The sequence below is a fragment of the Gorilla gorilla genome, chromosome 16, assembly GCF_029281585.2.
Source record: "Gorilla gorilla gorilla isolate KB3781 chromosome 16, NHGRI_mGorGor1-v2.1_pri, whole genome shotgun sequence".
Classification (NCBI taxonomy): domain Eukaryota; kingdom Metazoa; phylum Chordata; class Mammalia; order Primates; family Hominidae; genus Gorilla; species Gorilla gorilla.
The window spans coordinates 35,173,250-35,198,509 of record NC_073240.2 but is presented as its reverse complement, the minus strand read 5'-3'; the positions used below and the strand labels follow the sequence as shown (position 1 = coordinate 35,198,509).

The 25,260-nt window shown below is 47.4% G+C and overlaps 3 protein-coding genes across 8 annotated transcripts in view; 2 read left to right on the top strand and 1 right to left on the bottom strand.

The window, feature by feature from the left end:
- Nucleotides 1-446: 446 nt before the first annotated feature.
- NUTM1 (NUT midline carcinoma family member 1) lies at nucleotides 447-22,125 on the bottom strand. 4 transcript variants are annotated; one of them, XM_055363241.2, is made up of 8 exons: nucleotides 22,009-22,125; nucleotides 19,586-19,755; nucleotides 9,419-10,127; nucleotides 7,264-7,392; nucleotides 4,231-4,367; nucleotides 3,444-3,730; nucleotides 3,039-3,155; nucleotides 447-2,692 (listed from the first exon to the last, which is right to left on the bottom strand). In XM_055363241.2, the coding sequence occupies exons 3-8, from the start codon at nucleotides 10,102-10,104 to the stop codon at nucleotides 689-691; spliced, it is 3,360 nt and encodes a 1,119-aa protein (XP_055219216.2). In that variant the 5' UTR covers nucleotides 10,105-10,127; nucleotides 19,586-19,755; nucleotides 22,009-22,125; the 3' UTR covers nucleotides 447-688. The 4 variants fall into 4 exon arrangements, with proteins under 4 accessions (XP_055219216.2, XP_004055971.4, XP_055219217.2 ...); XM_004055923.5 differs by lacking the exons at nucleotides 19,586-19,755; nucleotides 22,009-22,125 and adding exons at nucleotides 14,196-14,289; nucleotides 16,538-17,214; XM_055363242.2 differs by lacking the exon at nucleotides 22,009-22,125 and having other exon boundaries at nucleotides 19,586-19,882.
- On the top strand, nucleotides 17,085-18,538 carry NOP10 (NOP10 ribonucleoprotein). The gene is made up of 2 exons (XM_004055925.5): nucleotides 17,085-17,220; nucleotides 18,145-18,538. Exons 1-2 carry the CDS (start codon nucleotides 17,167-17,169, stop codon nucleotides 18,283-18,285), a joined length of 195 nt encoding a protein of 64 aa, XP_004055973.1. The 5' UTR covers nucleotides 17,085-17,166; the 3' UTR covers nucleotides 18,286-18,538.
- Nucleotides 22,126-22,144: 19 nt separating the features above from the next.
- The window catches only part of SLC12A6 (solute carrier family 12 member 6), a 107,468-nt gene continuing 104,352 nt past the window's right edge, over nucleotides 22,145-25,260 (top strand). For 2 of the 3 annotated variants that reach the window (XM_019010916.4, XM_019010914.4), the window contains exon 1: nucleotides 22,145-23,537. In XM_019010916.4, the coding sequence (XP_018866461.1) occupies nucleotides 23,267-23,537 (271 nt within the window). In that variant the 5' untranslated portion in view covers nucleotides 22,145-23,266. The remainder of the gene's footprint in view (nucleotides 23,538-25,260) is intronic. The other variant, XM_055363243.2, reaches the window with a different exon arrangement.

Genomic DNA, 25,260 nt, shown 5'->3' with positions numbered 1-25,260 from the left:
AGGAGGTTGAGGCTGCAATGAGCCATCGTTATGCCACTGCACTCTGTAGCTTAGGCTACAGAACGAGACCCTGTCTCAAAAAAAGAAGAAAGAAAATTAGATCTCTATCTCAGAGATCTAACAGGTAGAAAAGCATCTTTCTATCTATAGACTTCAAGGGAGGCAGATAATTATAAGATGCCCAGATAAGCCTTCCTGACACCAAGTCCAGGCTTGTGAAGAGGGGATGTATAATGTGATCATTGGAGATTCCTCAGTTTGGAGACTTACCACAGCCTGAGAGCCAGTCTGTTGCCAGGAGGAGGCTGCAGGGAGCCAAGATAAGGCTGGAGACAAGATTTATGGATTTGTAGAATCTAAGACTACCCCTACAGCCTTTCTTCATAGCATCTTAACCCTATCTAGCAGCAAAGACACAAGTACAGAAAAAGGGCACTCTGAGAGCATTTTCCAACAAAAACACTTTATTCATTTTTTTTCTATATAGCTCCTTCCAAAGGTAATTCCCCCTGCAGCCTAGCCAGTCTGACCTCTCTCTCCATGCTTGCCACTTTTGCAGAACAACAAAACAACATTGGGATGAGATTCAACATTGGGATTCTCCACTGGTGGGCAGCAGGGGTGGAATCTACTCTGGGGCACCCACCTTTAGGGACTGGCAAGTGGGGTCAGATGGTCCCGCTGCTCCCTACTGGCTTCGACGTCGTTTCTTCCTTCTGCCCGTGACAAAACTGTCACACCGCCTTTTACGAGGCTGTGAGGGTCGAACTACTCCCAGAGCTAGGGGTTTCTCCCTGGGGACCCCAAGTTGAGCTCCTGAGTGGGGTCTCTTTTCAGTAGGGGCTGGACCTCCAGCTAGAGCTCGCTTCCCAGACTTGGCAACAGGATATGGAAGTTTGCTGGGGCCTTTTGCTCCAGCAGGGAGCAGGTGGGATGCTCTCTGGCTGCCCTGACCTCCTGAGGCATGGTGAGGACTGAGGGGATGCTCCCTTGGTGAGAGGCTAAGTTTAGACGCCAAGAGGTAAGCAAAGTTGGAGAGTTCCTCATCCTCTTCCTCTGCTTCCTTTTTCTTTTTCTCCTTTCCTTTGGCCCTGTCTGCTGACCTGTGTGTCTTACTAACAGAAGTTTCTCTCGGAACTATGGCATCCCTGGTTCCCCTTCTAGGCAAAGTGCTTCCAAGGCCCTGGTGAGAAGATGTTGCTTTGGGAGTCCCAGTTGTGTAAGACTCCTGACTCTCTTGTAAAGGAGCAAGGTTTTTAGGCTTGGACAGATCAGGATCCACCCTGCCTTCTCCTTGGGGGTCATAAGAATGAACATTCAGTGGGCAGGTGTCCTCGCTGACCCTTAGTTGGAGGCCACAGTCATCTTTAACATCTAGTATGTTGACCAGTTCTATGGTTTCCAACAGAGGAGAAAAGGAATTGCCTCTGCTCCCTGCCTCTTGACTGGCTTCAGGCAAGGAGGAGGCATCCTCAGTCCCCACGATAAGGAGATTGCCTTGGCATGTGGGTGGAAGGGTTTCTCTGGAAGACCCCAGTGTGGAATCACCACTTTCCAGCAATGGGAAGCAACCTTCTGCCCACAGATCACTGGGATGCCCTACGGTTTCACAGCTCTGTTCTTGATTTTCTTTGGACCTCAAGGGTGGGCTGTTGGCCCTCAAAGGTCCTGGCAAGCTGCAATAGTTTCTCTTTTCTAGGGCAGCTGCCGCAACTGTGCCTCCACAGGGAATCACACTGCTCTCTGTATCCCCAGGTACTAGGGTTTCTCCAGGACCCAGGGAAATGTTGCCCCTGGAGCCCAGTCCCTGGCAGCCTTCCTGATACTCAGTTACACACTTCTCAACTTGGAAGCTCTCTATGACCTCCTCTATTTGTACAGGCAGCTCCAAGCCTAAAGCATCCATCTCACTGCTCAGCCAAAGTCCTGGGCTGAGACAGACATCGTCCCTCTCCCCAGCTGCTCTAGGGGAAGGATTCTGATCATAACTCTGAGCCATGGGGGTACCTCTGTCATCTCCCCACATGGCTCCTGAAGAGCCTTCCCAGGGCACTGCTAAAGGCTCCTTCCCTTGAGGAAGCACTCCACGACCCCCTGTTTGTTGTCCTTTCTGAAATCCCAGGGCTTGCTTTTCTAACCCTTGTCCTTGCAGAGGAGCCAGCTCTGCAAGTCCAGCATCCAAACTGGGAGTGCTCTCAGGCTGGAAGCCTTCCTGCCAACAAAGGGGCAGAGCCTCTGAAGTCCTATCAGCCACCAGGCAGTGCCCAGGAGGCCCAGTGCCTCCTAGATGGCCATCCTGATGTAGAGATACCTGGTTTATAACCTTCCCAGACCCTCTCCTCTCCACACCCAAGGGTCCCGGAGTTCCCTGTGGAGCTGCAAGTTCTGGCTGCAGGTCCCAGCTGCTGGGGGATGGCAGAGTGTTCCCATCCCTGTGCATCCCTCTGGGGCTATCTAGGGCTTGCTCCTGCCCACCATGCACTTCTCTTGCCCGTTTTCCTGAAGAAGAAACCTTTCCAAGGCAAACGGCGCCCCCAGCCCCCTGAAGCCCAGGTGAGGGCCGAAGCCGCCCATCCCCATCTTCATCCTCAACAGAAACAGAAGGACTTGAGTCCAGCTGAGCTCCACTGAAACTTGGAGGCGCCTCTGCATCTTCCTCCTCTTCCAAGGCCAGGAGTCGCTTCTGGACCAGCTGAAAGAAATGAACAAATAGTTCTATACGTGGTTGTGAAAGAGGTGGCTGAGTGGGTGGCACAAGACGGTATTTGGGCAGGGCAAGGAAGGCAAGCAAGTAGTTTAAGCGATGGTAGCAAAGACAGATACTGCAGCTCTTTCCCACCTTCTTGTGCCTTATTCCCATGCTTTGAGCCCTTACATTCTCATTTCCTGTGTTTCCATAGCCCTCTACCTACTCGTTCTGCACCTGAAGCCCAATCCTGAAGCTGTTCATCTCTAGAGCCATATCACCCACGATAGTGTAGGGTTAGATAAAATCTTGCAAGCTTCTCGTTCTCATATTTCCTATACCCCAGTTTTACCTGGGCAAGAGTGAGTCCTTCTTCTTGCTCTAGCTCCTCAATTAAGGCCAAGGGATCTCTCTGTTCTTCTGGGGACAGCAGATCTGCCAGAAATTGAGGGTGAATGACAGCCTCCACCTGGATAACAGAAGGAAAAGCGATGTAAGTCTGTAAGCAGGTAACCTGCGAAACAAGGGGCTTTACAGAAGAAACTAAGAGCTCCCCAACTCTCCCCTCTTACCCCTCCGGTATTGTAAACTGACCACCACCGGCTACACACGTTCTCATGATGATGCATGCACACACATTACTCAGTTATAGGATAAAACCTAAGTCCTACTACATTGGACAAACCCCAGATCATTAGTTCCCGGGAGTACCCACCCCAAGGATCTGCTAGAAACAAGATGTGCAGGCCCAGCTCACCTTGGAGACAAAGACCTTCTGAGAACACAGCTCATTGATGTAGCTCAGGAGACCTGGATCTGGATACATCCCTTCCTCCTCCTGCTGCTGCCCTTCTTCCTCTTGTTTTCCATCTGACTCCCCAGTGGCCAAGTGAGTCCCCACCAGCCATTCCATGATGTCAATATACTCCTTCACAGCTTCTGGTGGGATCTCCTTGGGTGCCTCAGGAGCAGGAGGTCTCTGGGCTTTACGCTGACGCCGGCGGGGGGCCCGTGTCTTGCAGGCTGCCTTCTTCGGAATGTACACTAAGGGAAGAGATGGACAGGAGAATGGGAAGTAGCACAGAAACCACAGCTTCTGCCTCCCAGCTCTATAAGCTCAGCAATCTGGGTACATTGAAATGGTTCCAGGCTGGATTGGGCCAACCTGAAAAAGCACTAGCCATGGGAGAGTTAGGACCTAGAGGGTCTAAGAATCACTGTATGAGGAATTTTGGAATCCCTGAAATTCCAAGAAACCCCCTAATCCACCCCACATTTCTTAGGCAGATGAGGTATTATGTGCTGAATTTAGAGTCTCGGTGAGAGTAGTCAGTTTACTTCACCAAGATCAATACCTAGTTCAGGGCAAAAGGAACCTGAGAACCCAGCTTCCTATGGGGTGGTCTGTTTGGAATATCAAATGCCACTCTCCAGAGGGAAAGTGGCAGAGCCTGGGCCATGCCTTCTCTAATCTGTGACTGGCTTCTGTACGCATCCCTTTGAGCCTTTGGCCCACAGCTCCTGTCAAAATTGGGTAGCCTTACCTGGCTGCTGGCAAACCTCAGAGGCCAGGTGCCCTAGAGGATCAAGTTTCAAAGGGGTTGCAGGAGACAGGCCCTGAGACCCATTCATCAGCTGTGTGTTCTGAATCTGCATCTCCTCAGCCTCAAACTCCATGAACCTGCAGAGGGTGAGAAAGGCATAGGCAATGCTGAGAAGGAGACCAGACCCATCAGAAATCCAGACGACAGCCAAGCATGGCTAAGAAAGAAAGTGCTCTCCAGTGGGCAAAGTCTGCCTAAGTCATGTCACCCAGGAGGGTGGTCACAGGTGGCTTAATCATATTTCCAGGGAAACTTCAGGAGCTCAGCACATAGTTCCTTCCCCTATAGTCATAACTTAGGAAGCTTAAGAAAATGAATGGCCAGGTGGGGTGGCTCATGCCTATAAACCCAACCCTTTGGGAGGCTGAGGTGGGCAGATTGCTTGAGCCCAAGAGTTTGAGACCAACCTGGGTAACATGGCAAAAACCCATCTCTACAAAAGATACCAAAAAAATTAGCCAAGAGTGGTGACGCGCATCTAGTCACAGCTATTGTGGGGCTGAGGTGGGAGGATCGCTTGAGCTCAAGAGGTGAAGGCTGCAGTGAGCCATGACAGTGCCACTGCACTCCAGCCTGGGCAACAGAGTGAGATCCTGCCTCAAGAAAATTTTTAAAAAGTAAAGAATGAGGCCAGGCGCAGTGGCTCACGCCTGTAACCCCAGCACTTTGGGAGGCTGAGGCGGGCGGATCATGAGGTCAGGAGTTTGAGACCAGCCTGGCCAACATAGTGAAACCCCATCTCTGCTAAAAATACACAAAATTAGCCTGATATGGTGGTGGGTGCCTGTAATCCCAGCTACTCGGGAGGCTTAGGCAGGAGAATCACTTGAACCCAGGAGGCAGAGGTTGCAGTGAGCCGAGATCATGCCATTGCACTCCAGCCCAGGCAACAGTGTGAGACTTTGTCTCAAAAAAAAAAAAAAAAAGAAAGTAAGTTAAGAATGATCTAGAGCTTGTAAACTTCTCTTGGACAGAGCCAGGGCTTTCAGTACTTGTTTTTGTTTTTGAGACAGAGTCTCACTCTGTCGCCCAGGATGAAGTGCAGTGGCCCAATCTCGGCTCACTGCAACCTCTGCCTCCCAGGTTCAAGTGATTCTCCTGCCTCAGTCTCCTGAGTAGCTGGGACTACAGGTGCGTGCCACCATGCCTGGCTTTTTTTTTTTTTTTTCTGTATTTTTAGTAGAGACGGGGTTTCACCGTGTTAGCCAGAATGGTCTCAATCTCCTGACTTCATGATCCACCCGCCTCACCCTCCCAAAATGCTGGGATTACAGGTGTGAGCCAATGTGCCCGGCCTCACTTGTTTTCCTTACCTATCTCACCCAGCTTCATGGATTGTACACAGCAGCACTCAATATAGGCTTGTTTAATTTAATCAGGCCTATGCAACAGCCTGGTGGGATCTCACAGTGGGATCCTCCTCAAGACCTCATTTGCCCCTGCCTACAACCACAAAGAATTCAAGGCAGTTCCTACCAGGAAACAATGTGAGATCCCAGAGTCCTGAGACTGGGATGGGATTCTTGGAAAGGTAAGTCTAGGAAGCATGGGTCCAAAAGGTTTTGGGAGGGAGTAAGTGGAAGCTAAGCTTGGAAAAATTTGTTCATTTTTCTGAGTTTTTTCTTTCTTTCTTTCTTTTTTTGAGACAGAGTTTCGCTCTTGTTGCCGAGGCTGGAGTGCAATGGCACAATCTCGGCTCACCGCAACCTCTGCCTCCTGGGTTCAAGCGATTCTCCTGCCTCAGCCTCCTGATAGCTGGGATTACAGGCATGCGCCACCATGCCTGGCTAATTTTGTATTTTTAGTAGAGATGGGGTTTCTCCATGTTAGTCAGGCTGGTCTCGAACTCCCGACCTCAGGTGATCCGCCTGCCTCGGCCTCCCAAAGTGCTGGGATTACAGGCGGAGCCACCACGCCCAGCCTTTTTTTTTTTTTTTTTTAATCAAAGATATTATAGAGAAATAGAAGAAGAGCCAGGAGACAACTTTGGGCGTCCAGGACACTGGCTTTCCCCGGCTCTTCCGGAACCAGCCCCCTCCCTGGGATAAAGGCGGAAAGGGATTTTCTGTGCCACTATTTCCAATGGAGGAGTGGTCCTGAAGTTCTGTATCAATAGCCACTTGCTACCAAGTCAATGAGAAGAGAAAAGAACCTGCCTGGTAGAGCATACCTCCTCATTGCTAGGTCCCTTCAGCATGAAATTTCTATATCTATCGGGGTCCAATCTCCAATCCCATCCTAAGACCTACAATATCAAGGCTCCTATACAGATTCAGGATCTGGTGAGGGGGGAGCTTTCAAGAGGAAACAGGATAGAAAAACCCAAGAGTCAAGGTGGTGGAAGAAGAAGCAAGGATCCAGGAAACCGCCATCCTAGTCTACACCCCTCCTCCCGTCCCTTTTTTTCTTTTCTTTTCTTTTTTTTTTTTTCTGTGATGAGGTCTTGCTATGTTGTCCAGGCTGGTCTTGAACTACTGAACCCAAACCATCCTCCCACCTTAGCCTCTAGAGTAGCTGGGACTACAAGCACACACCCAGCCTAACATCCCTTTTTTTTTTTTTTTTTTTTTTTCTTTTTTTGCGATGGAGTCTTGCTCTGTCACCCATGCTGGAGTGCAGAGGCATGATCTCGGCTCACAGCAACCTCCACCTCCCAGGTTCAAACGGTTCTCCTGCCTCAGCCTCCTGAGTAGCTGGGACTACAGGCACGTGCCACCATGCCCGGCTAATTTTTGTATTTTTTTTTTTTAGTAGAGACAGGGTTTCGCCATGTTGGCCAGGCTGTTCTCGAACTCCTGACCTCAGGTGATCCACCGGCCTTGGCCTCCCAAAGTGGTGGGATTACAGGCGTGAGCCACTGCGCCCCATCCTAACATGGCTTTTGATAATCACCCCCACACAAGCCTCTCTGCGGCCCTTACTGCTCTCAGCCACACAGCCTCCCTCAGGAGAATGAAGGTTCATCGAACTCACCTTTCTGCCATCTCATAAAAGATCATCCGGTCAAAGTTGCTGGTGTGCTCCCACTCCTGCACAGCCAATGGCAGTCCCTCCTCCAGGGTCATAGTGGGCTTCAGCCGGGCCAGGGAACGAAGCACTGGGCTAAAACCCCCATTGAGTCAGTCACATTCTAAAAGTGTGCTCCCATCCACCTGCCCTGACACCTACATCAATAACACATCCCCTGCCCCTCATCAAATCTATTGTGCCCCTTAGGGCCTGTCATGTCCCACTTCTGATTAGACTTACAGACGCTCAACCTCCCATCCATTCATTCACCATACTCGCCCCTCTTCCTGTTGAACTTTACAACTAATATAAAATCAAACAGACAATTCTTCTCCCCACCTTTTAAAATCAATGGCAACTACCACCCCTAATTCTCACAGTGCCATCCTCAATTAATTATTAGAAAGGGAGGACTCGCGTTATTAAATGAATGGGATTTGCTATAAAGTATGTTTAACCTTGTCCAAAGGCTCTTGCATTTTTTCTTTAAAGGCATTTGCTAACCCAAAGGAATCTCTAATTAAAGGTCACGTGGTGTTTTTATTTATTGCTTTTTCAGTCTTTGTTTCCAGATATTCCCCACAGACAGTTAAATGCCAATACTAGACCCCCACTTCTAGAGGGCTCTTGAGCCCTTCCTAATCCAGAAGAAATCAAGAGCCCAGCCTAAAGCAAGGGCTTCATTTTTGTCTCTCTGACTCCCTTGGAGTCCTCAGACATTATTGGGCATCAGAATCGCTTGGGGAAGCTCGTTATAATCAAATTGCAGCTCCCCAGGATCCCACAACTGAGCATTTTAGGAGCTTCCCATGTTGCAGTGGTCTGGACTGCCTTTTGTGGAAGACCCTGCCCAGAGCCCCTGAGTGTGAAGCACAAGCAGGCCAGGACCCAAAGCAAATGGATCCCATGCAAACCTTGAGAGCCCACACTGGTTCAAGATTTTGAAATGTAGCCTGCTAGGCTCCAAGAGCGAACTCAGATCTGCCTTGAGAAAGCAGGGAGCCTGAAGATGCTGTACATCTAGGACTTTGGGGGAACATCTTGATTCATTTGCTCCAAGTTCGGGGTAGAGGGATTCCTTTAGGAGTTCAGCCACTGGAAGAGCACCATGTACATTTGTTTAAAGCAATAAAATGTGGTATGTGTTATATAGCGGCTTACACAAAATGCTGAGGGCACAGGGCAGTTGAGAGAGACAGTGGGTCTGGGTGGGAAGGGAAGATTACTCCCCAGCTGAGGAATGACTGTTTTGTAAACAAAACAGCCTAGGACCCTGGGCTCCTTGACTAAACACACACTCGCTCTTAAGCAAGGACGTTTTGACCTTCTGCGAGTTCTTTTCCTCTTCTAGATTGCCTTTTTATGATAATAATAAAACAGTTGACATTTAATGAAACATTCTCTGCGCCAAGGACTTCACATATATTAACCCATTTAATCTCCTCAGCAACTCTGTGAATCAGGTATAGTTATCCCCCTTTTTAACTGAGAAAACTGAGGGCAAAGATGTTAAATGTCCTGCCCAGGATCACAAATCTAGTGAGTGGTAGAGCCATGCCCTTGACCACTAAGCAAGCTCTACCCACCACCCTATTTCAAAGTGAATTCTCCTGAATAAAATGAGTGGAGGGAGCAGAGGGAGCAGCACACACAAAGTCCTTTGCCTGGCCCCACACGGTTCCCCCTGCCACCCAGGGCCCTGAGTCAGGGTCCAGCACTCATCCTGGCTAGTTTGGATAGTTCTGACTCAATGTCAAAAGGTAGTAAAATAGAACGGGGGGAGGACCCTGGCACTTAGAGTGAGAGACCTAAGTTCCAATCACTGGTCCTTGGTTTCAGTCTTCTTATCTGTAAATGAAGATTACCAGAGGAAGGCTTGCCTGAACTCACAGTGTGGTGAGGATCACTTAAGATAAGACACCTGAAAGGTTGTTATAAACTAGGAAGTGGGTTAAGAGACTGATTATTATTATTAATATGTTTTTCATTCTCAGAGCATCTCCCTTGCCCTCATGACCTTCCCTCAAGTAGTCCTAAATAGCCTAAACTACTATGTTCACCCCAAAGTCCTCCTTATTTAAAAGCCCTAGAATAATTAATCTCCGGTCTCCCCACTTACATAAGAAAACAGGAAAGAGCTTCTGTGTCAGGACTCTGGGATAGGTGCCTCCGGGCCAAGGCTTTGTAACGCTGCCATTGACGGAAGTTCTCATAAACGTCCTTGGAAATTTTGGAGCGGTCACCTAGTGAAGGCTCGGATAGAATGGCCGCAGGACCTCCTTCCCCGGTTGTCCCATGTGGCCCTGGCCAAGCTTTTTCCAGGGGCACAATGGGGACCAGTTGAGCAACTGGTGGTGGAGCCTGAGGCGGAAGGCCTGGAGGGCCCTCCTGGCTGACACCAACAGCCTTAGAGGGCAGAAAGGTCTTCACATTAGATGCTGTCACAAATGGAGGTGCAGGACCCTCAAGGCCCCCACAGGGAGTGCCCGGGGCAGTCGAATTGAGGGCAGTCTGAGTAAGGATAAAGTTCTGAGTTTGAGAGGGCTCAGCTGACCCCCCTTCTGTCTTGACTTTGACAATGACCTTGCCAGCCCCAGCCCCACTGAGGCAAGGGCCCCCGTCCCCTGTCACCAACAGTGAGCTGGGGAAAGCAGAGAGCATCAGAGGGTTGTCTGGAGAGAATACTGAAGGCATGATGGGCTGTGGAGGTGGCTCCCCGGGTGGGTGGTCTAGTGGGCCAGAAGTTGGTGGGAGAAAGGGAAGTGCAGGGGATGGAGACGGGGCGGCACTAGGTTTCATGCTCATATCCGGTCCTGGCAATGCAGATGCTGTTGAGACAAAGAAAAAGAAGAAATGGAGTAGGAGAAAAGAAGACCAGAGTTAGCCATCTGAATTCCCCATTTTTTTATTTTTATTTTTATTTTTATTTTTTGAGATGGAGTCTCGCTCTGTCGCCCAGGCTGGAGTGCAGTGGCACAATCTCGGCTCACTGCAATCTCCGCCTCCCAGGTTCATGCCATTCTCCTGCCTCAGCCTCCTGAGTAGCTGGGACTACAGACGCCCACCACCACGCCCGGCTAATTTTTTGTATTTTTAATAGAGACGGGGTTTCACCGTGTTAGCCAGGATGGTCTCGATCTCCTGACCTCGTGATCCGCCTGCCTTGGCCTCCCAAAGTGCTGGGATTACAGGTGAATTCCTCCTTTATTTTTAAATTTTTTTTGTAGAGGCCGGGCACAGTGGCTCATATCTGTAATCCCAGCACTGTGGGAGGCCAAAGTGGAAGGACGACTGCTTGACTCCAGGAGTTTGAGACCAGCCTGGGCAACACAGCAAAACCCTGTCTCTATTAAAAATACAAAAATAAGCCAGGTGCGGTGGCATGCACCTGTAGTCCCAACTACTTGGGGGGCTGGGGTGGGAGGATCGCTTGAGCCCAAGAAGTTGAGGCTGCAGTGAGCTGAGATTGCGCCTCTGCGCTCCAGCCTCGGTGACAAAGGAAAACTCTGTCTCAAAAAAAAAAAAAGAAAAAGAAAAATTGTAGAGATGGCGTCTCGCTATGTTGCCTAGGCTAGGCTCAGACTCCTGGCCTCAAGTGATCCTCCTGCCTCAGCCTTCCAAAGTGCAGAGATAACAGGTGTGAGCCACCACACCCCATCTGAGTTCTTCTTTAGACCTGAAGACTCAAAGCACTGATTCTCAACAGGTGAAAGAGGGGATATGGATGGGGAACTTGCATAGTTTGCAAATGTCCCCCAAGTGATTTTGATCTTACTTCTCGTTGAGAATGACTGCATTAAAGAAGTTGCTTCTTTTTCAACAAGACACACAGACCCCTATCTGCCAAGAAGAGACAAGCCCAAGCCATCACTGCCTCTAAGTGCTGCTTTTTTTTTTTTTTTTTTAGATGGAGTCTTGCTCTGTGGCCCATTCTGGAGTGCAGCAGCACGATCTTAGCTCACTGCAACCTCTGCCTCCTGGGTTCAAGTGATTCTCCTGCCTCAGCCCCCCAAGTAGCTGGGATTACACGCACGAACCACCACATCCAGCTAATTTTTGTATTTTTAGGACATACGGGGTTTACGCCATGTTGGCCAGGCTGGTCTCAAAAACCTGACCTCAGGTAATCCACCCGCCTCGACCTCCTAAAGTGTTGGGATTACAGGCATGAGCCACTGCGCCCGGTCCCCTAAGTGCTTCTCTAAGAAAATTCCTGGCAGACCTCTCCAGCCTCTCCATAGGCTGTTTACTAAGATACAGAATTGGGTTGACACCTGATCTGCAGAGAAAACAGCCCACAGCAGGCTCAGTGCAGTAAGGGAACTAGTCCACGATAAGTTCCAGCCCATCTCGAGGCATCCACAAGGCCTTTGAGAAGGAGGCACTTTCAAAAATATTATTGGCTTATTCCCTCCTCCTTTTCCTTTTCCTGTTGCTTCTTATAAATCTCTCTTAACCTAAAACAACAGAAGAAAGATTCAATCTATAAGCAGGAGCAGTGACTCTAGGATCCACGAAGCTCAGATATTCCATAACACATTCCACCCAGCATTACATGTACATCTCCTATGCTCACCTATTCCAAACAAAAGATTCAAACCACCTGAACCCTGCTTTCTCCCAGCTGCTCTGTGGCCTCTGCCACCACTCACAGAAGTACTGTTCCCAGGAGAGGATACGGGGATTGGATGTTTGGTTCCCAGAAATGTTGTTGTATAACAGCCAGGAATAATTAGAGAGGATTAGATAAGGACAAGGAAATGAGTGAGGGGAGGGCAGTGTGGGGAGAGAAGTTTCCAGATCTTTAAGTAACTTCTGGACATGTTTGGCGATGCAGACTATCTGTGGTCCTTCTACTTGGAGCTCCTAATATCAGAAATTTAGGGCTCACTAGGAACAAGGCACTGAGCTAGGTGCTAAGGAAAGGACAATGAAGTCCTTCATTGTCACAGTTCCAGCTGAGGAGGGGCTATGTGGACTCTAGTCAAAAAGACCAAGGATAAGTATACAAATGTGTACTTAATTGATGAGAACCTGTGTCTCCTAGGACTTTTTTTTTTCTCTTTTCCGAGGCAGAGTCTCTGTCACCTAGGCTGGAGCGCAGTGGCACAATTTTAGCTCACTGCAATCTCTGCAGCCTCCGGGGTTCAAGCGATTCTCCCGCCTCAGCCTCCCAAGTAGCTGGGATTACAGGCGGGCACCACCATGCCCAGTTAATTTTTGTATTTTTAGTAGAGACGGGGTTTCACCATGTTGGCCAGGCTGGTCTCGAACTCCTGACCTCAAGTGATCCACCTCCCTCGGCCTCCCAAAGTGCTGAGATTACAGGCGCTTGAGGTCAGGAGTTGGAGACCAGCCTGGCCAACATGGTGAAACCCCGTCTCTACTAAAAATACAAAAATTAGCTGGGTGTGGTGGTGGGCGCCTGTATCCCAGCTGCTCAGGAGGCTGAGGAAAGAGAATCGCTTGAACCCTGGAGGCAGAGGTTGCAGTGAGCTAACATCACACCACTGCACTCCAGCGTAAGCAGTGAGACTCCATCTCAAAAAAAAAAAAAAAAAAGGTAGAATATAACCTGCTTAAATCTCCTCCCCCTTACAAAAAATATTCCACTGGCAAACTAACAACACTCAACTTCTGCATTCTGACCACGGGACATGAGCAAACTCAGATTCAAACTCATTTCAGCCACAGAGCAGAGGGCTGAGGGTATGCCACTGAGTACAGAACACAATGAAAGGGGCCTGAAGGCCTGAGATCCATAAAAGGAAGAAAAACTAAGAGCATCTCAGTGAAGCTCCAGCTCTCATCCTGGCTGTCATGACCCACCTCCCTGGCCCAGATGAATCAGGAAAAACTGCTTCCTGAACTCAGAGCAAAGCCACCTCTAGGGCTGGAAGGAGCCGTGGGGCTCTGAGCAGAGGCAGTTGTTTTTTGTGTTTTGTTTTTTGTTTTTTTTGAGACTGAGTTTTGCTGTTGTTGCCCAGGTTGGAGTGCGATGACGCGATCTTGGCTCACCACAACCTCCGCCTCCCAGATTCAAGTGATTCTCCTGCCTCAGCCTCCCGAGTAGCTAAGATTACAGGCATGTGCCACCATGCCCGGCTAATTTTTTTTTTGTATTTTTAGTAGAGATAGGGTTTCTCCATGCGTTGGTCAGGCTGGTCTCGAACTCCCGACCTCAAGCGCCTGTAATCTCAGCACTTTGGGAGGCCGAGGGAGGTGGATCACTTGAGGTCAGGAGTTCGAGACCAGCCTGGCCAACATGGTGATCCACCCGCCTCAGCCTTCCAAAGTGCTGGGATTACAGGCATGAGCCACCGCGCCCGGCCCGAGAAGAGGCAGTTTATAATACATTCCAGCCTAGTTTTCAGGAAGGCATTTCTCTGCAACAGATAACTACAGATTATCTTTTCCCACTAAGGTCCTTCCCACCTTACCCTCCCATCCTCCATCCTCCACATCCCCTTCCCCTCATAAGCTCAAGCATGGCAAAATCCTAGAACAGGCTCCAGTTGCCTAAAAAAGACAGATGAACTTGGGCCTTCCCCCTTGAAACCTCTCTGTGCCAGTCCTAAGACACATAACTCTGATCCTCTCTCCCACCACAAAAACACATGCGGAAGTGTCCCCTGTTCAAGAGAATCAAGTTGCTAATTGCCATCCTTTCTCTATACTCAGCATGTGTCCTCAGAGACACCTTAATCTGTCCTTAAGGAAGTCCTCTTCCTTCCCCAGCCCCTAGTCTTAAAGGTACAATCTCCTTCCCTAGCCTCCCCAAGTGTGATACCTTTGACGGGGTGTAGCACCTCACATTCCTTTAGGTCAGCCCAGAGAGCTTGTCTCAAAGGATATGAGCAGGTACCAGAAATCCTCCTCACCACCTGCAGACTTACCTCCATCTGAAGCCATCCTCTCAGGTTTGGGCACTAACCGTGGCTGTCTGGAAGCCTCCAGAATGAGGCAGTCAGGTCCAGGACCCAGAGTAACCTGGCTCCAGTAGGTGCACAGGGATCCAAGGAAGGGAAGGTAAAGATCAGATCACACAGAACTAGAATACGGAACTCAAGGCATTCTGCTGTGGGGGAGGGGAGAGGGAAAAGTGGGGTGAGGGTGGGGACAGATATTCCATGAAGGGTTCTAGTAAGTATGAAAAAACCAGGAATTCCCTTCAAACTACAGTTCGGCAGCACAATTGATGTTTGCCTCTTTAGGGCTATTTGTAAACTCTTTCTCAGATTCCCAACACATTACAGTTTTACCGTTCGGTTCACTACACTTCGATTCTTCACCAACATATCTCATTTTGTGTCCTTCCATCCCAGCCAGTTCTGTAACTGACTTCCTATTAACAGCAGGTTGACGGTAGACCCCTGACTTAATTCAATGATGGCTATATTTTCTGAACTAAATTCAGAGTACATTGGTCTATACACTTAAGGATCAAGGGAACTAAAGTTTAAAATTAGAATTGTCAGATGATCCAAGGTGCTCGATTGCTGTGTGCACATCATTTCCTTGGAAAGCTGTCCAATCTACTAACATAGGCTCTGTACTCCACAGATGCCTTACCCTTTGCTGAAAAGCCTCACTAAATAAAAAAGCTGCCATGCAGTTTAAAATTTCAAGAGTAGAAAGTCCTTCTTTTTGTTAAATTATTTTGGTTTAAATTTTAAAAATAAAATTTATCTGCTAAGGCTCCTGGCGACTATTTCAGGCCAGTAAGTCCCAGAGCATCCTCTACAGCCACAGCTTCATCCAAACGTGGATTTCCCCCAAAAGGCCTTCCCTGGGGTTCATGGCATCTTTCTTGCTTCCTCTGAGATATCTTTTCTCTTTTCTAAAGAGTATTTCATTAATAGGACCTGAAGGCTGAAATCATCATTTTCCTTTCTAACAAAATTAACTACTTAGATTTAAATTTTTTTTTTTTTAAACAGAGTCTCGCTCTGTCACCCAGGCTGTAGTGCAGTGGCGTGATCTCTGCTCACTGCACGCTCCGCCTTCCGGGTTCATGCCATTGTCCTGCCTCACCCTCCTGAGTAGCTGGGACTACAGGCACCCACCACCACGCCCGGCTAATTTTTTGTATTTTTAGTAGAGACGGGGTTTCACTGTATTAGCCAGGATAGTCTCGATCTCCTGACCTCATGATCCGCCCGCCTCAGCCTCCCAAAGTGCTGGGATTACTAGGTGTGAGCCACCGTGCCCGGCCTTTAAAAAATTTTTAACAGGTAATACATTAGCAAGGTTCAAAAATCAAACTGCATAATAAAATACATAGCAATAAGTCTGCCTCCCACCCCTTACCCCTTTCTCCTGCAACTAAGTTCTCTATCCCAGAGGAAACCAGTATCATCTGTTTCTTGTGAATACTTGCAGAGATTTTTTATGCAACTACAAGTAAATACAAACCATATTCTTTTTTTTTTTTGAGACAGGATCTCGCTCTGTCGCCCAGGCTGGAGTGCAGTGGCGTGATCTTGGCTCACTGCAACCTCCGCCTCCTGGGTTCAAGCGATTCTCCTGCCTCGGCCTCCCGAGTAGCTGGGACTACAGGTGCCCGCCACCACGCCCCGCTAATTTTTGTATTTTTGGGGGTTTCACCATATTGGCCAGGCTGGTCTCGAACTCCTGACCTTGTGATCTACCCGTCTCAGCCTCCCAAAGTGCTGGGATTACAGGCGTGAGCCACCGCACCCAGCCACAAACCATATTTTTTTTTCTTTGAGACGGACCCAGGCTGGAGTGCAGTGGTACTATCTCAGCTCGCTGCAACCTCTGCCTCCCCGCTTCAAGTGATTCTCCTGCCTCAGCCTCTAAAGTAGCTGGGACTACAGGCGCCCACCACCACGCCCGGCTAATTTTTCTGTATTTTTAGTAGAGACGGGGTTTCGCCAGATTGGCCAGGCTGGTCTCGAACCCTTGACCTGTGATCTGCCTGCCTCAGCCTCCCAGTGTTGGGATTACAGGCGTGAGCCACCGCGCCCCGCCAAACCATATTCTTAAAAAAAAAAAAAAAAAAAAAAGTGCAGGTTTTTCTGGTTACACAATTAATATATATTCCAATGCTTTTGTCATTATAAATAATGGCGTAACGATGATCTTTGTAATGATATTTTGGTTCTCATTTTCATTTCTTTAAACGAGAGTCTTATAAGGAGAACTTCTATATTCTTTTAAAAATTGTAAAAACTCCTAGAAGGTGCACTTTATTACGTTATTATTAGCTACTCACCACCATAAGAAAGAGCGCTGAATTTGCGGTAGGGACCTAAGTTTGAATCTTGGTTCGACCGCTGAAACATGCTTCACCAGTTTCATAAAATAACTTTACGCTCTTTCGCTTTACGGAATATTGATACTCAACATGCATTCTTTACCGCCAACGCTTTGAAATGGAGCAGGGGAACTGGATGTAAAAGAGGGGAGGGAAGAAAACCTCTTCTTTCTTCCCTAGGGTAAAGGGGCTCTGAATCCTGGAGCCCTCGTTTCTTCAGGCATTGAAAACTCACTGCTCCTGAAATGGGTGTGTATCTTGAGACAAAGACAGGCTTCTATACGTCAATATTCTATCCACATCCATCCCTACCCCCCTCTAACGCCGTGTACCTAGCACACAGTAGGCACACTCCACGTGTTTTAGCCTGCAAAGTTGCAAGTGGGGCCCCAAGCCAAGCCCTGCTCTCGTGCGCCCCCTTCTGGCTAGCTGAAAACAAGGCAAAAATTGACTACATTTTCCGGAGTGCCATGAGAGAGAGACTTCCGGTTATGCAGGAAGGAAATTGACGAACACGTGACGCGGTCGGGCGGACCACTGCAGACTGAGAGGTGGACCGAATTGGGACTGCTGGCTTATGAGCGATCATGTTTCTCCAGTATTACCTCAACGAGCAGGGAGATCGAGTCTATACGCTGAAGGTGAGGAGAGAAAACACGGTGTAAATAGGCATGGCGAGAAATGTAGATGGGAGGAGTGGGTGAGGTCATACGTGGAGTTACCTAGCTGGGTGCGGGGAACCAGAAAGTCCAGAACCGAGGTGGGGAAGAACCCGGACCGCGCGACTCATTTTTTAATTAAAAGAAAAAATTCTGGCGGGGCGCAGTGGCTCACGCCTGTAATCCTAGCACTTTGGGAGGCCGAGGCGGGTGGATTGCCTTAGCTCAGGAGTTCGCGACCATTCTGGGGAACACGGTGAAACTCCGTTTCTACTAAAATACAAAAAATTAGCCGGGCATGGCGGTGTGCGCCTGTTATCCCAGCTACTCGGGAGGCTGAGAGAGGAGAATCGCTTAAACCCGGGAGGCAGAGGTTGCAGTGAGCCGGGATAGCGCCATTGCACTCACTTTTCCTTTTTTTTTTTCTTTTTTTTTAAAAGACAGGGACTCGCTTTGTTGCCTAGGCTGTAGTGCAGTGGCGCGGTCTCGGCTCACTGCAACCTCCGCCTCCTGGGCTCAAACAATCCTTCTGCCTCAGCCTCCCGAGTAGTTGGGACTACAGGCGTGCGCCACCACACCCGGCTAATTTTTGGTTTTGGGGTTTTTTGTTTGGTTGGTTGGTTTTGTTTGTTTGTTTGTTGTAGAGACGAGGTTTCGCCATATTGCCCAGGCTGGTCTCAAACTTCTGACCTCAAGCCATCCTCCCGCCTCGACCTCCCAAAGTGCCAGGATTACAGGCGTGAGCCACCGCGCTCGGCGTTTTTAAATTTTATATTTCTCTATTTATTTGTACAACTTTTTGAGTTGACCATTGCATCTTCTATTTTCACGTTTGCCCTTTTTCGCGCTGGCCCCACCCCATTTCATCACTCCTGTACTGACATACATTCTCTGTTCCTGGAGCAGAAATTTGACCCGATGGGACAACAGACCTGCTCAGCCCATCCTGCTCGGTTCTCCCCAGATGACAAATACTCTCGACACCGAATCACCATCAAGAAACGCTTCAAGGTGCTCATGACCCAGCAACCGCGCCCTGTCCTCTGAAGGTCCCTTAAACTGATGTCTTTTCTGCCGCCTGTTACCCCTCGGAGACTCCGTAACCAAACTCTTCGGACTGTGAGCCCTGATGCCTTTTTGCCAGCCATACTCTTTGGCATCCAGTCTCTCGTGGCGATTGGTCATGCTTGTGTGAGGCAATCATGGTGGCATCACCCATAAAGGGAACGCATTTGACTTTTTTTTCTCATATTTTAAATTACTACAAGATTATTAAAGATAAAATGATTTGAAAAACTTATTTTGTGAGTTGTTGGAGGAAAGGATTGGCAGTATTTTTTTAAAGGGAGGGAGATGATAGAGTACCCCAGAGAGTTGCAACAATACCACTTGGAAGAAAAACTTCAGTCCTGCTGTTGCAAGAGTGGTCATGTGCTGTTCATGATAGGAGGGTATTGGGGAAGAAAGATTAAGACTTTCACAGCTGTCAGCATTCACTGAAAAATACCCCTGTTGTCACTTACATAATTTCTTGTCCCTTGAAATAACATTTTGATTAAAAATGGAAGAGTACTTGTAAAAGTAATAGGCATATTATAGACAGAAGTCAGTGAATTGAAAGTCAGAAGACCAGTATTTGCTTTTTGTATAACTTTGAGAAAGTTACTTAACCTGTTTAGTCTGATTTTTCTCCTGACTGATTAACTTATCTTTGAACTCAAATTGATTTAGTGGTGGGCCTTTTTTTTTTTTTTTTTTTTTTTTTTTTTTTTGAGACAGAGTCTAGATCTGTTGTCCAGGCTGGAGTGCAGGGGTGCAGCCTTGGCTGACTACAACCTCCGTCTCCCAGGTTCAAGCAATTCGCCTGCCTCAGCTTCCCAAGTAACTGGGATTACAGGTGCACACCACCACACCTGGCTAATTTTTGTATTTTTAGTAGAAACAAGGTTTCACCTTGTTGGTCAGGCTGATCTCAAACTCCTGACCTCAAGTAATCCGCCCACCTCAGCCTCCCAAAGTGCTGGGATTACAGGCATGAGCCACCTTGGCCGGCCTAGTGCTGCGGATTTTAAAATTGCTTTGTGGAGTCTGTATTTTAATTCTGCAGTCTTTATTTTCTATGATAAAAATTCTAGATTCCAGAAGCAGATATAACTTAAATTAGCACAGATGTGATTTATGAAGACATGCCCTGGAAATACTTTTTTTTTTTTTTTTTTGAGTCAGGTCTCACTCCTGTGGTCCAGGCAGGAGTGCAGTGATGTGATCACAACTCCTTGCAGCCTCTACCTCCCTGTCTCAAGCGCTCCACCCCATTTTTTAATTTTTTATAGAAACGAGGTCTCACTATGTTGCCCAAGCTGGTGTTGCACTCCTGGGCTCAAGCTGTCCTCCTGCCTTGGCCTCCCAAAGTGTTGGGATTACGGGCGTGAGCCACAGTGCCCGTCCAGACTTTGCTTTTCTTGGATCTTGCTATTTGACCATCCCAGCAGAAAAGTTCAGGATAGTTGTGGGTTGCTGAAAAGAAAAAAAAAATCTCTCAACTGGAGTCATAATTAATAGAAGACAGATGATTTTGAAATACATTACTGAAACATATAGGAATGGTGAAATGAGATACTTGTTTCCTGTCAAGGAATTTTATTTCTTAGCCTGTTCACTTACTTGCAGGGTACTTAACATTGGATCTGAAGGATTTTAAAGAGTTAACTTAGAGAAATTGTGAAATGGGATATTTGTTTCCTGTCAAGCAATTTTATTTCTTAGCTTGTTCACTTACAGGATTGGATATAACATTGGATCTGAAAGATTTTTAAAAGTTATCTTATCCAATTAAGGGGATAATGATTGGAGACGTGTTTCTTAAGCTCCAAAGTCAGTAAGTGAATTTTGCTACCAGTTTTTTAACGTTGGCTGCAGTTCTGCCTTTATCTTACAAAAAAGAAAAAAAAAAAAGAATTAGCATTGCTCCATGCTACCACCTGTGTAGACTTAAAAGCTTTAGCCTGGAAATATTCCTAATGAATATAGAGGAGAGAAAGCAAACTGGCATGAATATACCAAGGACTTTTTCCATAAGAGATCCCCTGAGGAATGAGGCTTCATTTTGCACCAGAGACTGTGTCTCCCTGAGAAAATAAAGAGATCCCTGGGGTATTAACGTCTGAGACATACATTTATAGGGCTTGGTTAGTGCTCAGAAACAAGAAAAGTCTTAACAGGGATAGTATATTGGAATTAGGTGGTATATATAAGTAAATGCAGATACACTGGTAGGAAATTGGGTTTCATAAAAATTCTGTGTTTCTTTATAAAGGAAAGTCTGAAGTTTGAATGAATGGCAGGCCTGCCTGAGCAAAAAATTGATCCTGCTGAGGATGGATGAAAGCTGTGGGCCTGAATCAAGAAACCCAGACTTTATAAAGAGTGAAACTTTAGGAGGTTTACACTTTACATTAGGATTTCTCATTTTGTTACCAGGATCTTTTTTAACCTTTTTGATCCTTTAATCCTTGAAAGGATTTGGACTTTGTGTGTCATTTGATAAAAGAGAACTTCCGGGAATACAGTTACCATTGCTAGGAGTGCTGCTTAAACATAACCACTTGTGAGGAGCCAAGACCCCAGGCAAAACCAGGGGCCAGTTTCTGGGCCCAGGTGATTGTTAAATTTAGAGGTCTTGATCGCAGCTATAGGAAATAGCTTTTCAAACAAAACATTGGTGAGTCAGAATTTATCGAACACCTCCATTTATACATTAAATAAACACTAAGAAAAAATATTCTAGCGACAAACGTAGTGGTGAAAACATGGAATGGATTTGAGAAAATACATCAATGTCTTCTCCAGGTACAAAAAATGTATTATTTAGTGGAACTTTCAGTCTGACTAGAAAGTGGACATAGCATTTATTAAAAGGACAAGAACAACAACAAAAAATTAAAGTAGGACAAATGTGTTTAAGGTACTTTACAGTTTTATTTTTATTTATTTATTTCTTTGAGACGGAGTTTTGCTCTTGACCCCCCAGGCTGGAGTGCAATGGTGCGTTCTCGGCTCACTGCAACCTCCGCCTCCCGAGTTCAAGCGATTCTCCTGCCTCAGTCTAAGGAATAGCTGGGATTACAGGCACACGCCACCACGCCCGGCTAATTTTTGAATTTTTGGTAGAGACGGGGTTTCGCTATGCTGGCCAGGCTGGTCTGGAACTCCTGAGCTCAGGTGATCACGCCCGCCTCAGCTTCCCAAAGTGCTAGGATTACAGTCGTGAACCACCGCGCCAGGCCTACTTTATAGTTTTAATTAATTTTTTTTTTTTTTTACATAAAAGTGGTTTATTTGTATGTAGACCTCTACATAAAAATTACAATGAGGGTTATTCCCAGGTATAGGAGCGGTGTTTCTGGTTAAAGAAATCATGAATGATGTTTTCAGAGACACTCATGAAAGAGAAATGGCTCCCCGGGTTCTGAGGGTGAGGAGCAGCGCCCGCCCTCTAGGATGCTTCCAGAGTGAGTGTGCAGCACAGCCGGACCAAGGAAAAGGATCATTCCCCTCTTCACGCGGGTCGGGCCGTGCCCTGGACTACAGCTCCCGTCGTGCCCCTGGCCACTCGTATTCGGCCCCGCCCCGCCTGCCGTGTCCCGCGGCGAGCGCAGGCGCGCTGCACTCGGTCACCGCGGGCAGCGGCGGCTGGGCGGGGCTTTCGGGCGCCCGCGGGACGGTTCCGCCCTCTCACTGCACCCCCGGGCTTCTCTTCGCAAGGTTCACCTCGAATGAGGAACAAGCGGGGAGGGAAGGGAAGGGCTGCGGCGGCGCGGGCGCACCCCGTCGGGCCTGGGGCTGGGGGAGGCCAGGTCACGTAACTGCTGCTCTGGCGTCGGGCCGGGGAGGGGGCGCCAGCCCCGGCTGCGCGCGCCGCGGCTCTGAAACAGTTACCGGCTAGTAAACAACAGCTGCGCGCGCACCCGCATCAGCTGGCGCCGGGATACTGCACCTGCGACCTCCTCCCTCACCCTGCTGCCCAGTCAGGCCAGCCTGCGTGGCCGTCTCCTCCTCTACTGGGACCCTGAGGAAGAACGACGAGGGGGTGACCTGCGCCGGGGCGGGGGTAGGGGAGAACGCGCCTCCGGCAAAGGGGGTGGCTCGTCCTGTCACACGCAGGAGAAACCTAGCGAGCGGACCGTGGCTCAGTGGACTAGCTACGACTTGGCACGACTCTGAGCTGCAGTCCTAGGTGTCTTGATCCGCTAACCTCCTCCCAGACCCCGAGGACCTTTCTGCTAGGAGAAGAGCGGGCGCGCCACCCCCACCGACCTCTCGGAGACAGGAATCCGCTCTGCCCCTGCATCCTCCTCTGCTCACCCTTCTCTCAGTGGTGTGGGTTATTTTTCCCGTTATGCATGTGCACCTTTCCCACCAGACCCAAGTGGATTGTCGACATCAAAAACACCGGCTGGCTTTGCATACACCTCCCCCCAGCCAGACCTGTGGGGTATTCACCTGATACACAACAGGTGGCGGGGTGTACACCTTTTTGCAATCTGATCCACGCTATAGTCGCCTGATAAAGGTTTGCCTGCACGCACTTCGCCCAACTAGAACCGTGGGACACTCACCAGATAAAGGACTACCTCGACAGGAAACTGGGGGCTGAGGGGAGGGAGGCTTCATCTGCTGCCCTGAGACCATGGCACTGAGCCTTCAGCCCCGGACCAGAGGGGTTAGCTAGGTAGCTCTTCATTCTGAAGAAAAGAAGTCGCACAAGATTGGCATTGTTTTGTCTTTTTGTTTTTTTTTTCTCTCTCTTAAAAAATATATTCACCTATTGGTGATGCACTTTCTAGGGCAGTCGGCTTGAATTCTGAGTAGAAGTATTCTTAGTTGGGGCTTTTTGTGTGGTGTGAATCAAGGTTATTGAAATGTGTTATTTTTCAAGTTATCTTTTGTATTGCAGTCAAAAGTAGCTAGCGTAAGAGGAAGATTTTGCGAGGTTCCCCCCACTTTTTTTGTTCTTAAAAAGAACAAAATGCATCCTCCAGAAACCACCACCAAGATGGCTTCAGTTCGGTTCATGGTGACACCGACAAAGATCGATGACATTCCAGGTTTGTCAGACACCAGTCCGGACCTCAGCTCTCGATCTAGTTCCCGAGTAAGATTTAGCTCCCGGGAAAGCGTGCCTGAAACAAGCCGGAGTGAGCCTATGAGTGAGATGTCTGGGGCCACCACTTCGCTGGCAACTGTGGCACTGGATCCACCGAGTGACCGGACTTCTCACCCCCAGGATGTCATCGAGGGTAAGTAGAAACACAGACCGCAGCATACTTTCATTACTGGCTTCTTTATCCAAGATGACCATCTATGGATCTGGAAGATCATAATCATATAATTATGATTATAATAGTCATCAGGAACCAAGGCATCTCTTTGTGAGATGCTTAGGAACTCTTTGGAATAATAGCATAGTGGCTCTTTGCAGTAGTAATTTGGTATGTGGGAAGGTGTATGACAAGAAGGAAGGCAAATGTATATTTTAACTTCCTCATTTTTGTCTTCTTAGAAATGAAATGGGTATTTTGGTTAAAGGTGAATATCAAAGAATGTAATCGTTTTCAGCACACAGAATCCTAAATTTTAAAATTTACTGAGTTGGATATGTGTTCTGTAGCCATCATTGGCTATTTCAGTCTGCTTTAAGACTGGTTACATGGAGTAGTTATTGGTCGTATCTTAGCAGCTTTTCTCCAAGACTTCGAATGTGTATTGCAAAATTCTTTTTTGAAATCTGTATTTTTATGGAGACCTTGACACAAGTAGCTAAGCCCACTCAGGGTGATGGTGGGTAGACCTAATGTGCTATTCTGTCAAATGGAAGACTTCTGAAAAGGCTTTTAGGGCCTGATTCCCATGTAATTTATTCTCTCTGAGCTTTAGATGGAAAGTCTGATGATTAGAGTTAGCAGGTAGCACACAAGCCACTCCTGGCTCATGTTGACTGCTACAGACCTTTAGCTTCCTAAACCAGTTTGTGTGTGTCAGCTGGCTTGGTTTTATTTGATGTAGTGGGAAGAGGTGATGGAAGAGAGAGAAGAGAGAAAATGGGGAGATCATAACATTTTTTGGACTCTGAAATTTAAAAGTTTGAGACCTGTACTGCTTTATATATTTAGTTTTATGCTGTGTTGTAACTAATATAATCTTTTAATGATAAAAATTTCCCTTAAAGACTCTTAAAATAATATTCCACCCAAGTTTGAAAACCATAGCCTCACCCACTGACTTGTGAAAGCAAGGCTTACTCACCATTTTCCGGTGTCAGGAAATATTGTTCCTTTTAACCTAAAGGGTTCAGGAAACCAGAATGATTTTAGTTCCCTAATTCTGTTTGTGTTTTTAGTATCTGGAGACAAGGTAGATTTGGTAAAGTTTACAGTCCTAGAATTCACTCATCCTTGACTAATCATTTTTTCTTTTATGGAGACATAAGTTGGTTCTCAGACTTTACTGTTTTCAACTTTTTGACAAATTTTACAGTGTGTCATACACTGGATTAAAATTACAGTATGGAATACAAATTTATCATTTCCTCTTCCTCCAAATTAATTCCAAATTGTGATTTTAGTTTTTATCCATCATGCTGTATTTAGGTTGTAAAAATTCCAGGTAAAGACTATACCAGTGTTAATTTCTTAATATTGTAATTATCATTAGGTAATTTATAGTTTAGTTTGTTAGACTTGTGACTTACATGTTACGGAATTGTATTTTTATTCTTTGGAAAAGTGGACTTAGTAATGTGTTAGACCAGCAGAACTGGATCCTTGTCCAGTCTGCGGTTCTTACGTTACCCTTAAGCATTCTTTACAGTCTAGAGTGGTATCCTTTTACACTATAGGGGTAAAAATGGGACTACAGGGGTAAAAATGGGGACATATCTAAGTGAAATTTATGTTTGTTTACATGGTTACAGATATTAAAAGCTTGGTTCTCTATATAACACATTCCTTACTTAATGTTTAA

Excerpts from the sequence above, each read along its gene's own strand:
- NUTM1 (XM_004055923.5), bottom strand. Across the intron at positions 4,368-7,263 it reads TTTTATGAGATGGCAGAAAG|GTTCATGGAGTTTGAGGCTG; the intron begins GTGAGTTCGATG and ends CACCCTCTGCAG. Across the intron at positions 2,693-3,038 it reads AAGGACTCACTCTTGCCCAG|CTGGTCCAGAAGCGACTCCT; the intron begins GTAAAACTGGGG and ends CATTTCTTTCAG.
- NOP10 (XM_004055925.5), top strand. The coding sequence starts at position 17,167 with ATGTTTCTCCAGTATTACCTCAACGAGCAGGGAGATCGAGTCTATACG. Across the intron at positions 17,221-18,144 it reads ATCGAGTCTATACGCTGAAG|AAATTTGACCCGATGGGACA; the intron begins GTGAGGAGAGAA and ends TTCCTGGAGCAG.